The following is a 14,963-nucleotide window of genomic DNA, read 5'->3' on the forward strand; positions in this document are numbered from 1 at the left end:
GGGGGTGGGGGTGGGGGGGCTTCGCGGAGAGATCAGTCTTGTCCGAGAGAGAGGGGGACCCGAGAGAGGCTTGGGGAAGGGGCTCGAGGAGTCGTGGAGGGCGCGAGGGCACGCGGTCTGGCCGGGGGAGGGGAAGGGGCGAGGTGCTGGGGCGGGGGCAGTGACTGGGGGACCCCGGGAAGGAAACTCGAAGACCCCCATCAGTCGGTTACCCCGACGGTTCGGTGATCTGTGGGATCCGCGGAGGGAAGTTGAAAGGCTTTTCTGACTCGGTCGGCACGGAGTGTCGTTAGCGGGTTTCCAGTGAAGAGGAGGGGGCCGAGACTATTAGATGTTGGCTGTGGGACAACTGTACGCATTTGGGTGTGCTGGGACGTTTGTCAGGAGGGAGGCCAGCTCCCACAACTTTTCTCGTTTTTGCCATTTAGGATGTGATTGTCCTGTGTGAATCCAACACACACAAACAAACCGTGCTTCCTTTCCTGTTGCTTTTACCTGATGATTCGTGACGGTTTCCGTTGATGTCTGAGGGCAGTGAAACATTCGGAGTCAAGAGCAGGCTCATAGTTTTCACTCGGGATTGGTCCGTTTAGTGATCCATGTTAAAACAGGGTTTTTCCAGTTTGTCTGTCAATGCAAGATAAGCAGCACCTACAAGGCATAAAATGCTGGTTTCGCTTGTTAGGGCAGATCGTTTCAGGTTGGGCAGATCAACAGTAGTTTGGCTAAAGAACTTTGCTTCCACCTTGGCCTTGAATGCCATCTGTGTACACACACAATGATCAGAGAAGTTGCTCCAGGATTTAAGTCTGTCACTTGGGTTTACTGTGGTGTCTTGGGGCTTGTCTTCTGCGGTTCCCATTTGGGGTTAAGAGTAGGCTGTAAATGACTAAGATTAATATTCCAAGGATAGAGAATGATCTACAACTCATTTGTTATAATTAATCCCACTGTGCTTCATCAGGAAGCAGTGGGATTTATGAACTCGGGGGGCTGTGGATTAAGTCTCTTGGTCCTTCTGATGAAGAGATTAGTAGAAGGCAGCGAAGGCTGAAGTTTTCTTCTTTCACTACTACTGTTTACCTGAGGTGGGTACTGTGTAAACAGTAGGAAAGAAGGGAGAAGGGGAAGAACTCAACTCCCCTTTCTTATCTCAGATCTATTTTTTTTTCATTTAACAGGTAAACAACCTAAAGCGATGTGAAGAGTACTTCTGGCAAATGTTAAGATTATAATGTAGTCTTTGATTTAGAAGACATAAATAAGAAGGAGCCACTATAGAAAATAGCTCCTAGTATTGTTTAGGGATTTTTTTGCCCCCTAGGAGTTTCTGTTTTTACAAAACCTGTGTTCAGATTACAAGGTTAACACCTCTTCATTAAACATTGCATGAAGCCTGTTGATTTTCCTGCGGAAATTCTTTCTTTTAAGAAAATATCCATTTCCCCCCATCTTTTTCATCAGAGGTCTTCCCTAAAGCAGATTTATCGTTCCTTCGTAATCTGATGGTTTTGAACCCAGCCTTGGGAGGTGAGAGGGATCTGAGCAAGTAGCAGGGTACATTCCAAGCAGAGGAAAGAGCATGTGAAGCTCAGTGTATGAAAAAAGTAGCGCGGGGCCTATGCAGAGCAGCCCACAAACTGGGTCCTATGATTAACAGTGAGTTTGGGAAGTTAAAGGGGACACCCAGGTGTCACAGGAGGTGGGGGAAGTGACCCACCGCTGTAAAGTTGCTGTAAAGTTTAAACGTGTATTTCTCAAAGTGTGGACCGGTGGGCCTCTGGCAACCTGGAACTTGTAAGATCTAGTTTCTCAGATTCTCTCCAGGGATCGATTCAGGGGGAAGGACAGAACCTTGGAATCTTCATTTTGATTAACACCGCAGATGATTGTAGGCACACTAAGGGTTGAGAAATGGGATTAGGATGTGGGGTTGAAGGTCAGATTACGTAAACTATGACAGCTCTCTGTTAAGGAGTATGGACATTATTTGTGGGCCGTAGAATTTAAGTGGGAGTGGAGGGGAGGGGTGCTGGCATGATGAGATGATTTCCTCAGGGGCGACCTGTGGCAGCGGTGGCGAGGACCGAGTCATGTAGAATGGGAAGAGGCCAGGAGATGTTGTGACCTAAGACATCCTCCCCCAAGGTGGTCTCTGCAGGCGGCCCTCTGGGGTGAGCATAACTGGTTCCAGGGGAGACTCCAGGGTTCTCACCCTGGCAAATCCCCAGATGTGGTCACTTGTTTCCTCATGTCTTTCTAGAAGTTTCAGTCTAAAGTTTCATTAGAGATTAGGTTTCATTATTCATTTCTAGGCTTATTTTATACTTTTCAGACGTCACTTCCGTTATTGATCTGTTCTGTTCTTGTTTTGAGTTGTACGGGTGTTTTTGGCTTTTCCCATTCTTTATTCTTATTATTTTTATTACATCTCTTTCCTGTTTTATTTTTTTTAAAGATTTGCTTCTAAAATTTTGAGAGCAGGACACGGTAAAATGGAGAAATGGAAGTACAAAATAAGTGTTAAAGTTCTGACTTAGTTATATGCAAATCAAATAATTTAAATAGAAGTCTCTAGGGGAAAAAAGTCACCAGAAAAACGAAAATGGAGAAAAGTGAACTGACCATTAACGATCAGGGATGGGCAAACACCAGTGGCCTATTTGGCCTGGCCTGTTGTCTACAAGTCTATTAGCTAATGAAGGTTTTTATATTTTTATTTTATTTATTTTAGTTTTTATTTGTTTTTGAGAGTGAGCGAGCAGGGGAGCGCCCGGAAGGGGCAGAGAGAGGAAGACAGAATCCCAAGCAGGCCTTGTGCAGGAAGTTGCAGAGCCCAATGCAGGGCTCAAACTCATGAACCATAAGATCATGACCTGAGTTGAAATCAAGGGCCAGTTGCCTAACCAACAGAGCCACCCAGGCACCCCTGATGGTTTTTATATATTTTAAGTTTTTATTTTTTTTTTTAAAGGGGAAGAGTATGTGACAGAGAGCATGTGGCCTACCAAGCCTAAAATATTTATTATCTGATAGCCCATTAGAGAAAAAGTTGCTGATTCCTGCTTTAAAGAGCCCATCTCATATAATTATGAAACTTCAGAACTGAAAGTAATTTATTAGGTTGGAGTCTTTATGAGTTTAATATTCCAAAGAAGTTTAGAGGAAAATGTTAGCTTTAGAAATGTTGGGGCAGCTAAAGAGAAAGACTACACTTTTAAATAATAGGATATAAGCCTAGATAAACAACTTAGAAATATAGAAAAGATCCTCAGGGTGAGAAGGGGAAGGAGATGATTTGATTGCTTGTTACGTGCATGATGAGTGCTTTCTATACACAAACTCACTTATTTCCCTGACACTGTGAAAAGAGCATGATCATCCGTGTCGTAAGGGGGAATATGCATCTTTGCATTTTATTGTGTTTTATACTTGTCACGGAGAGCCTGCCAGAGAGAGAACATATTCAATTGTCCTTACAGGGAAGAGAGAGACAAATGGTGTGTGTGGTGTGTGGGTGGGGGTTAGTGCTGGTGTTAAGTAGGAGGAGTATCCACATTGATCCTGGCCTTGAGACAGTTCCTGGTAGTTTAACCACATTTCTTCACAAGCGCATAAATAACACCCCACTGGTGGCCAGCATTTTCCAGGATCAAAAATACCTCCAGGGTTATACAGCGTTAAACGTGGCTACGCTGTTTATCGCTCTCCTCTCTTTTCCTCTCAGGGCAAACTGTCTTATAATTTAGTTTTTGTTTTTAAGTAGCATAGTAGAACCATTCTGGGAGGGAAATTTCTTATGGGGCCTTAAAGGGAATTACTTTAAGCCTGATTAAAGAGGTGTTCCTTGGGTCACTACTACTTTGACATTTTCAGTCATAGACTGCTCAGGAGCAAACAAAACTTGTTATTTTGTGCAGACTAAATACAAAATAAAGAATTTGGTGAAGGCTTAAAAAATATGATTTAAAGTTTTTACATTGCTATAGATATGAGAAACATTTCTGAACCATCTTAGTACAGTAGAAATACCATGTAACAAAGATAATCGAGGCCACCCCGTTTGATAGTTATCAGTCTCCCAGCGTATGATAATAAAAATAAATGTGGAATTTCAGAACTGGTCAGAAAGTTTAATAGACTCTAAACTTTAGAAAACTTAAATAAAAACTTAAAAAGACAATACATGATTGTGATACAGCAGTCAAAAGGTACACAAGTGATGTACAGTGAGAAGTAAATCTTCTGCTTCCCTTTCCTAGAGGTGGCCATGACCACTTTCTCGTAATGAGTGCTGGTGTCAAGCAGAGGACTGAGAAGCACCCAGGTGATCAAGTCCTTGACACATTTCACATCTACAATTTTACAAGTGTGTATGTGTGTCCCTGGGCACATGCTTTGTCTTTTGCGTACACGGAAACATAGCACTTGTGTTTCTACACCTTGCTTTTTTCTCAGGGAGCAATTGATCTTGAAGTTTCCATACAATGCTGGTAAATAAAAAGCTGCTGAGCTAGTTTTCCGGGCTTCATTGTATTCCGCTGAGTGCCTCTTTTAGTTTATTGAACGCTTCTTTCTGATGGATGTTTAATTGTGTTCCATTTTTCTGCTATTAGTCAACAGTGCTCCAGTGAACCCCTTATCCTTACAGTTAAGTTTGGATTCTGCCTGCAAGGGAAAACTAGCTAGCTGCATAGAACAAATAAAGTGAAGTTAGTACTTTTACTGTGGTCCATGTGCATAAAGTGGTTCAGACCCGGCTTGCTGGAGGTGAGCCTTGTTTTGATTGTTGGAGGTGAGAAGGTTTGTCCCAGTTCTGTGGATTGACATCTGGGCTAAAGTGTGGTTTCTGTAAGAATATTGCTGGTGACCTAATGGGATCTGATTTGGGATTTGCTTTAAGATATTGATTTAATTTTTTAGAATGGAATACTTTATTTTAGTTAGAAAATACCACTTATCCCCCAATAGAAAGAAACTGCCATATATATATATATATATATATATATATATATATAATCTTTATCTCTTATTCAAAGGCCCAGGAACAAATGATTTTATACAGTGTGCAGCTTAGCAAATGCTCACGCATAGAAGCACACTAAAAAAAATTGGGTTTTTTTGTACAGGTGATTTTTTTTTTAATCGAAGTATAGGTGGTGGGATTTGCTTTTAAGTGAGGAATGCTTCAATGATGTTTCTTTCCATATTTGCAATTTTTCAGGGCTTTGTCAGTTTATTTTTTTATTGTTATTTTTTAATGTTATTTATTTTTGAGAGAGAGAGAGAGAGAGTGCAAGCAGAGGAAGGGCAGAGAGAGAGAGACACACACAGAATCCAAAGCAGGTTCCAAGCCGGCAGCTGTCAGCACAGAGCCTGACCACTGGGCTTGAACCCATGAACCTTGAGATCATGACCTGAGCCGAAGTGGGACGCTTAACCCAGGTGCCCCAAGGCTTTGCCAGTTTTAAAGTTGCAAATTTATCATATATTAAGTCATTTTTCTATAAATAGACAAAGAATAAGTAGTTACTAATAATTGTTAAGGCTGTTTTTAAAAACACTTCGTTCATCATCTTAAAAGAATTTTTAGTTGCTTCCAATTCTGGGTAGCCTAGCTTTCATATAAAGTTCACAAAAGGTTAGCTCTTTCTTTTTACATAAATTCCCTAATATCAGTATACTTTTTCAAGCCTCTTTTCCTTCTTACCCTGGCTAATTTTTAAATCTTCCATTGAAATTTAAGTAAGAAATGATTATCTGTGAGTGATAGGATTATGACAGACTCACTTTTTTTTTTAAGAGAAGATGCTAATTTTTTAAACTGTATTTTTGAACTTGAAGAAATGTAACCAAGAAATAGTAAATAATAATTTTATTTTTTGTTTTGCAACCCACGATGTGCAAGAGAGTGCTTTTGGATAGAGCAGTGATTGAGTGACCTGCAGTTTACTTTTTCTCGTGCACTGATCGCTCTCCATGCAGCCTGTTCGGTGTGTTAGATGCTTACCAAGTTGTGTCCTGCAGATTCTAAAAGCTCTTTGAATGCAGGGTCCAGAGCTCCCTCATTTCTCTTAACCTCCTACATGCCTTGAACAAGTAGGTGCTAAATGTGTGGAGTCCTTTCTTTATTTCCTATGCCCACCTGCAAAACCAGCAAGAATTCTTTTTATTTATTATTTTTTAATTTTTTAAAATATTTTTATTTATTTCTAGGAGAGAGAGAGCGTGAGCAGGAGAGGGTCAGAGAGAGAGGGAGATACAGACTCTGAAAACAGGCTCCAGGCTCTGAGCTGGCAGTCAGCACAGAGCCTGACGCGGGGCCCGAACCCACGAACCGCGAGATCATGACCTAAGCGAAAGTCAGACGCTTAACCGACTAAGCCACCCAGGCGCCCCCAAGAATTCTTTTTAAAAATTGTGTTATAAATAGGTTGGGGGATGTTTGGCTGACTTAAAAAATTCTGTTCAGGGGCACCTGCCCGGCTCAGTCAGTGGAGCATGTGACTCTTGATCCCAGGGTCATGAGTTCCAGCCCCACATGCGGGCAGAGTTTACTTAAAAAAAAAAAAACAAAAAAACCCACCAATTTGCCCAGCTAGGAGATGTGGCTTGAAGGGTTGTTGTTGCGTTGTCTTAATGAAGTTCTTTTAAATTAACACGACTAAAGTTCCCATTGATTGGTTTAGAATACAATGAAAATGAACCTTTTGACATCTATTTCGTCATAAAAATTAGTATCCTAAGCTGTTTGTTGGACCGTTTGGAATAGGGCTGTTCCATTGGGAGTCACGAATTAAGGATATAGGATGTTTTGATAACTAATTTTTTTTTCCTGGTTATTTGAAGGATTTAATCACCAGAATAGTTTCTTTTTTCAACCAAACTAATTTTTTTCAATTCTTTAAAAATAATCACACATTTCCTTGCCCCATTAGACAGGCAGAAGAGGACTAAACGTAATTTAACCTTTTTGTAAGGAATCAGGGCTGTCAATACGGATGTTCCCAGAGGGGTAGATGGTGTGAGATACCGGGAACCTGAAGAGAGCTTAAGGAGCTTGTTTTCTTATATTACTTCTTCTGTCGTCTTTTTTTTTTTTTTTTTTTTTTTAGTTGCCTAATATTATTTGCTTCTTTTAAAAGAAGAGGGAGGAATGGCCCAGAAAGAAGAATATGGCCACCTCCTGTAAGCTTAGGGAATCAAAGCTTGAAGCAATCTTTACATGGAGCTGGGGTTAATTTCCATTCATTTCTGTCTATTCCGTTCATTTCATTTCTCAATAAAAGTCATGTTTACTGCCTTTATCAAGGTCCCTTTGGCTTTTGGGTCATGCAGTGTTTTAAAAATCATTTGAGCATCAGTGGTGAGATGTGTGCCCACTAACCTCTTGGTCAAGGGCACCCAACTCTCTCATTTTGTAAGCATTAGGTTTCTTGTTTAGGTGTAGGGATATCTATCTCTTAATTATCTAAGAAAAGAGAAGATTTCTCAACTCCTGTTGAAGAAGGCCTTCGTTTTCCATTTGTGTCTCTTGGTTGCCTTCCAGTTCTCAGACCCTCTTGCCAGTTTCCTTTCTTCTTCCTGGTTTCTGGCTTCCATTTCTCTCTGATGCTCCCAGAAGCCTTTACTTGAAGGCCAACACCAAGCACGAAGAACATTTATCATTTGGTTGGCAGATTGTCCCATTGTAGTGTGTTAAAATACACATATACAGGGACTCCTGGGTGGCTCAGTCTGTTAAGGGTCTGACTTCGTCTCACCTCATGATCTCGCGCTTTGTGGGTTTGAGCCCCGCTTCGGGTTCTGTGCTGACAGCTCAGAGCCTGGTGCCTGTTTCAGATTCTGTGTCTTCCTCTTTCTCTGCCCCTCCCTTGCTTGCACTCTGTCTCTCCCTGTCTCAAAAATGAATAAATATTTTAAAAAATACATATATACATATATATATGAGTTCTCAATTTTTTATGGTCTTGTAAATTTTTTTTGTGACCATCAACCCTCTCTTCACTGGCTATTCCTTTCGGCAGGGCAGAGCAGAATACTTGGGTACTGGATTTCATGATCACTTCAATTTCTAGCAAAGTTTTCTTCAAAATCTTAATGTGAGAAGTGATGTGCCTAGGAGATACCTATGGCTTACAAGGTGCACACAGTTTTGTACATTCAGTACAAAGTTTACCACACAGTTCAGTAAAGATTGAAGGGGAAGGTGGCCTGCTGGATGGTATATTGGGACAGGGCTCTAAATTAACTGGTAAGCTAGTGCCTCTCCTCCCCACTCCTCATCTCTCTTCCCACCACTCATAAAAGTGTGCCCCTTCAAGTATTACTTATCTTGTGTTGGTAGGGAACTGGAGAGGCTGAGTCATTAGAAATGATTGCTGAATTCCTAATACAGAATTTTTAGAACTGCTTTTTTTTTTTTAGCAGGAGAAAATAAACTTTCTCTCTTTGGTTTGTTGTACAGGTTCTAGTAAATACAGCTTGCTGTGTTTTGATGTTGGTGGCTAAGCTGATCCAGTGTATTGTGTTTGGCCCTCTTCGAGTAAGCGAGAGACAGGTAAGTCCAAATGGCAAGGATGGATTCTAGACACCAGGTTTTTTTTTTTTTTTTTTAACTTTGTGTTTGGTATAATTTTAATTTTTTAAATGTTTCTTTATTTTTGGGAGAGAGAGAGAGAATACGAGCAGGGGAGGGGCAGAGGGAGAGGGAGATACCGAATCCGAAGCAGACTCTGAGCTCTAAGCTGTCAGCACAGAGCCCGACACAGGGCTCGAACTTTTGAACTGCGAGATAATGATGTAAGCCGAAATCGGACACTCAACTGACCGAGGCACCTAGGTGCCCCTATGTTTGGCATAATTTTAAACTTATAGAAAGATTGCTTGAATACTCTGAAGAACTTCCATACACCTGTATCCAGATTCAGTTGCCAATGTTCTGTCCCGTTTGCTTTAACATTCACCTTTTGTTTGTATTTATGTATTTTTTCTGATCCATGTGAAAGTAAGTTGTGGACATCATCCCCCTCTACCCCAGATACTTCAGTATGTACTTCCCAAGAACAAGGACATTTTCTTATGTAACCATAGCACAGAGATCAAAATCAGGAAACTTAGCACTGATAAAATACTTTCTGTCACCCGCAGTCCATATTCATTCTAGCCAGATTGTCCTGATACTGTTCTTTATAGCTGTTTTCCCCATGACTTTCGTGAATGTAGTGTTAAAAGAAGCACAGATTTGTTTTGGTTTGAATAGCAGTAGATACCACTCTTCAGGAGAGAAGTTCCTTTCCAAAGGGATTTACTGAGAGATTTAAGTTTTTCTCTTTGAAAAAGTAAGTTAAGATTCATCGTTCCAGAAGCAGACAGTTAGGTGACACGTTCTTGTTTCAGGTGGGGGAGCCTGGCCTTGGAGCATCACTCCCAGAATATACACATAGAGGAATAGGACGTGCTTCTAAGAAAGAATGTGCCACGCGCGTACTGTACAGATTGGAAGTCCCCCAAGGAGTTTGGTGTAGAATGTAGAATGGTGTGTTTTAAAATAGGAATCTAGAACCGGCCTTAGCACACCACCATACAAACAGAACTGGGTTTTACTTTATCTGCCTCCGGTGATAAGACACAGGGACCTGGTGCCTGAACCCACGTTGGTCTCACTCTTGACCCTTTCAGCCCAAGTCCTCTTTTACCAAGTCCGCTGAGGTCCTACTTCAGAGCTGAAGTGAAGTGACTGTGTGCTTGAGCCCTTGGGTGCTGTTATGAGCGAGACTCTTTGTTCTCCCAGTTTTTATTAGTGAGTACTGAGCACTTTCTCCAAAATATCAACTCCAGAGATCTCCCAAGTGGCATCAGTGTATTGTCGTTTTTTGGTGGGATACAAAAAGCTCCTTTTGATGCTTCTGTCTTTCTGTCTTTTTTAAATGTTTATTTATGTTAGACAGAGAGTGAGCACAAGCGAGGGAGGAGCAGAGAGAGGGGTGGGCAAAGGATCTGAAGCAGGCTCTGTGCTAACAGCAGAGAGCCTGATGTGGGACTCAGATTCATGAACTGTGGGATCAAGGCCTGAGCCAAAGTTGGATGCTTAACTGACTGAGTCACCCAGGCGCCCCAGTGCGTCTTTCCTTTTGAAGAAACGCTTTTGACTGGCAGGCCAGAAGTTGGTCAGGCCCAGGCAGGCCGTCTCTGCTGGTGGATTGACCTGGCTCCAGTGGTTGCCTTGTTCCTAAAATGTTAAATTTATCAGTTCAAAATTGACAGAAAACATAACCTTGGAGCGTTACAGAGACTTTCACAATACCTAGAGGTAACGGGCACATTTGTTATTCTACTTTCAGTTTTTCAGTAGACCTGACATCTTTCATTTATTTATTTATTTAAAACTTTGAGTCTAGGTGACACACAACGTTATGTTAGTTTCAGGTGAACAACACAGTGATTCAGCATCTCTGTACACGTTATGCCATTATGCTGTTCTCAGCACTGTGATGACTTATTTTTTGATGAATGTCATCCAGTGGCGTTTATCAAGCACCAGTATGAGTTAGAACTCTGCAGAACTGACACAGGTTTGCTCTGTAGGTGGTTCAAGGAGTTCAAGAAATAGAGTCATGTTAGAGGCAGAGACATCGAATATTGAAAATGGGGTAACAATGGGCGGAGGTTTAGAACAAGGAATTTTTTAAAAGCACAGAACGCCTACTGTGGCCCATCTCCAAGCACGGTACGCATGTTTAGTTCCTCCCACAATTCTGTGAGGTAGATCCCGGAGTAATAAGGCCCATTTTATGGATGGGGAGATCAAAGCACAGGAACTTTAAGTGACTTGTCTGAAGTTGCATGGCAGATAGATGGTGGGGTGGAGATTCAAAACCCAGCACAAAATGTCCCGGGTTCACCTTGTACTTTAGCTGTGCCGGATCTCAAAGCAAGCCGTCACCAAAGATTCCTAGTTCCATTTGTTCTCTGTGCAAATGTACAGAGTACAGTGTGTAAAAAGTTCTCAAAAGAATTCTTATCTCTCTGTAGTCATTCACTTGTTACACACTGAGACTCCATTATTTTTGTTTCTATTCAGTTTTGCCTGTTTTCTGCTTCAGTTGTTTGAATTTGCGAAAGATTTATATGGTTCAGAACAATTTATACAAATATACTTAGAAGTCCTATTTAACTATTTCATTCTTCTTTCCTCAGTTCCCACCCCTCCCACAGATAGCTTGATAGTGTATTTTAATATCTGGTGGCTAAACTTCCCTCCTTGCCCTTTTCCTTCAGGGTAATGAAGATTTTATTTTATTTTATTTTATTTTTATTTTTTTTAGCATTAATTTATATTTGAGAGAGAAAGTGTGTGTGTTTGTGTGAGTAGGGGAGGGCCAGAGAGAGAGGGAGACACAGAGTCTGAAGCAAGCTTCGAGCTCCGAGCTGTCAGCACAGATCCTGATGTGGGGCTCGAACTCATGAACCGTGAGATCGTGACCTGAACCGAAGACGGGCACTTAACCTACTTACTGAGCCACTCAGGTGCCCCAGGGTAGTGAAGATTTTAAAAACTGGGTATCCTCCCTATAGGCAGTGTACATTTATCAACTTCTTGGTAAACCAGGTGAATGGTACTTACCAGATACCATAAAAACATTTGTTACCCTTGATTTCATAATGCTGAGGAAATAGAAACTCTTGCAAAGATATTCATTGTAATATTTTTGGATATTGCACAATACCAGCAGTATTGGTGGAAGTTGTTTTCGTTGTCTATCTGTAACCACTAAAATGGTGTATTCACAGATTATTTGCTGGCGTTGGCAAGGTTCTCACAAGTGAAATAAAGCAACGTACAAGAGCAGTGTTTCTTCACATTAGGAAGAAATCAAGAAAAATGCATAAAAATGCTAAGGCATCATTTTTGTTTTACTTTTCCTATTGATTATAGGCTGGCCAATGAACATAATGTTTTTTTAATCAGAGGATGTTTAAAAAAAAATAAACCTAATCTTTTCTAGTGTTTGCTTTAAAAGTCCAGAGAACTCTAGACTCTTAAAAGTCCAGAAGTATTAGAAATGATACTTGTAGCCTTCACCATTTTTTAAAATTTTGTGTTGGAAGTATATCATTCTTAGTATACAAACAAGATCCTAGACTAATATCACTCCCCTTTTAATGACTAAAATTTTATAGCTGACAGGGTTACAATCCAGAGTCTACAAATTACTTTCTAGAAGTCTTACTATTATTTTTCAGAGGGTTTATTTTTTTCTTAACCTTGTAATTTCTTGTGGACAAATCTTAGAAAGCTGAATGTAGAATATTTTCTCTAGGGAAGCCAGTTTTTATTATGTTAAGTTCTCGTAAATGGGTTAGATATAATCGTACTCACCTTTATAAATATTTCTCTTTTTAGCACCTCAAAGACAAGTTTTGGAATTTTATTTTCTACAAGTTCATTTTCATTTTTGGGGTGCTGAATGTCCAAACAGTGGAAGAGGTGGTCATGTGGTGCCTCTGGTTTGCTGGACTTGTATTTCTGCATCTGATGGTTCAACTCTGCAAGGACCGATTTGAATATGTGAGTTTTCAGCCATGCTCTTGGCCTGCGTAGCCCCCGTGTTTGCCAAGTTTGGATTGTGTAAGATGAGTGAGCCCTAAAGGTCATGCCCCACGGAGGTCTCCAGGCAAGGCTCCTCGATCAGGTAGCCACGGCCTGTTTCTTGAGGAACCTGCTGCAGCAGCCAAGGAGTGTGGGAACATATCTCCTCCGGGGGTTCCCTCCCCTACACGGTGGCATATTACAGCCCAGCTGGGGTCACTTCACTCACACAGACTGTTTTGATCACAGCTCAAGGAAAGCTTAATATATAAACTGAAAAAAAGGAGCTGTCTTCCAGATATATTCCGTTCTAGTCTCCTTCCATTTTCCCCTCTGAGTCTTAGAGCCTTCCTACCGACTAGTTTACACTGTTTCCGCCCCTGGGCCAGGACTCAGTTAGCTTTCTTGGCTTCCTGGGTCCAGGGAGAAGTGACTCCTTCTCTGGGTACAAGATCTGCCTCTCCACCTCAGATCAGAGCGGTACAGGCGAACCCGCACTCTGTAGGGCACCGGAACTAATGTCATGGGGACATTCCTGGGGAAATTCATGCCTACAGTTTTGCCCCTCAGGTAAACCCACTCCAGGGCCTTGTTTGCCCCTGGTCCCTGAAGTCCTTACACCTCTATGTGAGTTCATCTCAGTCTGAAAGCCGTTACGGGGACAAGAACAGGAGTGCCCAGCCTCCCTAACTGGTTTGTTAATCTCCACCTTCCTGCTCAGAGTCCCAGGCCCAGCCTTCTGTCCCGGGCCGTGACCTCTCCTTGTATACTGTTAACATAGCATTGTGATCGAGGTGCTCGGCACTGGTAACGTTTCAGTTGTCGCAGCACTGATACTGTGGGAACGTCCTCCAACTGAATTTTCAGGAGGAGGGCTCTAGAGCAAGATCCAGAAAGAAACGCAACAGAACATGGTGTAGTGTGGAGTGCTGCGGAATGTTGAGAAAGAGAATGACATGCCTTTGGAAAATTGCTTAGAGAGGCTTATCATCCCACTGGTTAGGAGGATCCTGGAGGATTTGAGATGAAAATATAATGCCCGTTGTCACTTTCTGTAAATTCAGTGATACAGATCTCTAAATACCAGCTCATACTCCTATTGCAGTTGGTTGGAGGATTTTGACTGTCTGGTAATGGGATGCTCTTCCGTGTGTTGCATTTGGCCATGCAGCTAAGCACAGATTCCTGAGCAAAGACAGCAAGATTAACCTTGAGTTTCTCAGTGATGCTCAACACTGCAGTGAGCTCCCTTCTCCTGTCTCGTACCTTTCAGCTCTCCTTTTCCCCCACCACACCCATGAGCAGCCACGGGCGAGTGCTGTCTCTGTTGATCGCCATGCTGCTTTCTTGCTGCGGATTAGCAGTTGTCTGCTGTGTCACGGGCTACACCCACGGGATGCACACACTGGCTTTCATGGCAGCAGAGGTAAGATGCGGACACAGGTGTTTGCTCTGATCATATTCCAGTATGTTTTCAAGGAAGCCAGAGGGTCCCTGTCAGTTTCTTTTCACCCAAATTGATGGATATTTGGTTTTCCATGTTAACAAACATATTTTGAATTCCTCGCTTTTGTGTTGGATGCTGATTTTGAAAGGAAAAGTGTGTTATTTCATGTAATCCTTGCTATAATGTGATAAAAAGTAATTACTTGTGCCAACATTTATATAGTGCCTCTTGTATGCTGGGGATTGCTCTAAATACCTTATGTGTATTGACTCATTTTATTATTCCTGTTTATGAATGGGAAGCAGGCATAGAGGGTGCAGTGAATTGTTTAAGGTTCCAGAGGGGACAGTGGTACCGTCCAAGCCGTGACTCCCTGTAGGAAGGGAAGCATTCCCCTTCAGATGTAATGAACACTGATGGGTGGTGATTGAAAAGGAAATAGTCTATAATTGTTTTTTTTTTTTAGATAGGACGTAAATTAAGGGTTTACAGAATAACATAAATGAGCTTTTTTTTTTATTTTGAAGGAATAATCTGAGATACTCATGTATATTTTAAATTTACTTTTTAAGCCTTTCTGAATATACCAACTTTTTTCACTAGAAATAAAAATTTTGGGGGCTCCTGGGTGGCTTAGTTGGTTAAGCGTCTGACTCTTGGTTTTGGCTCTGTGCTGACAGCGCAGAGCCTGCTTGGGATTCTCCTTCCCTCTCTCTCTCTCTCTCTCTCTCTCTCTCCCTACCCTGCTGGTGTATACATACACACACACACACACACACTCTCTCTCTCTCTCTCAAAATAAATAAACTTAAAAAAATATCTTTTTGGATGTCCTTATATTCAGTTGCTATATTTGGTTTTTTCCTCAGGCCAAAGACAAAATACTTTTATCTTTACCATAATTGATATTGTTAATGAAAAAGA

General features: G+C 41.5%; 1 protein-coding gene across 1 annotated transcript in view; it reads left to right on the forward strand.

Moving 5' to 3' along the window:
• The window catches only part of AMFR (autocrine motility factor receptor), a 43,585-nt gene that overhangs the window by 911 nt on the left and 27,711 nt on the right, over positions 1 to 14,963 (forward strand). The window contains exons 2-4 of the mRNA XM_039232633.1: positions 8,468 to 8,560; positions 12,407 to 12,571; positions 13,866 to 14,018. Of these exons, the coding sequence (XP_039088564.1) occupies positions 8,468 to 8,560; positions 12,407 to 12,571; positions 13,866 to 14,018 (411 nt within the window). The remainder of the gene's footprint in view (positions 1 to 8,467; positions 8,561 to 12,406; positions 12,572 to 13,865; positions 14,019 to 14,963) is intronic.

The sequence above is a fragment of the Hyaena hyaena genome, unplaced genomic scaffold, assembly GCF_003009895.1.
Source record: "Hyaena hyaena isolate Hyena2069 unplaced genomic scaffold, ASM300989v1 scaffold_68, whole genome shotgun sequence".
NCBI lineage: Eukaryota > Metazoa > Chordata > Mammalia > Carnivora > Hyaenidae > Hyaena > Hyaena hyaena.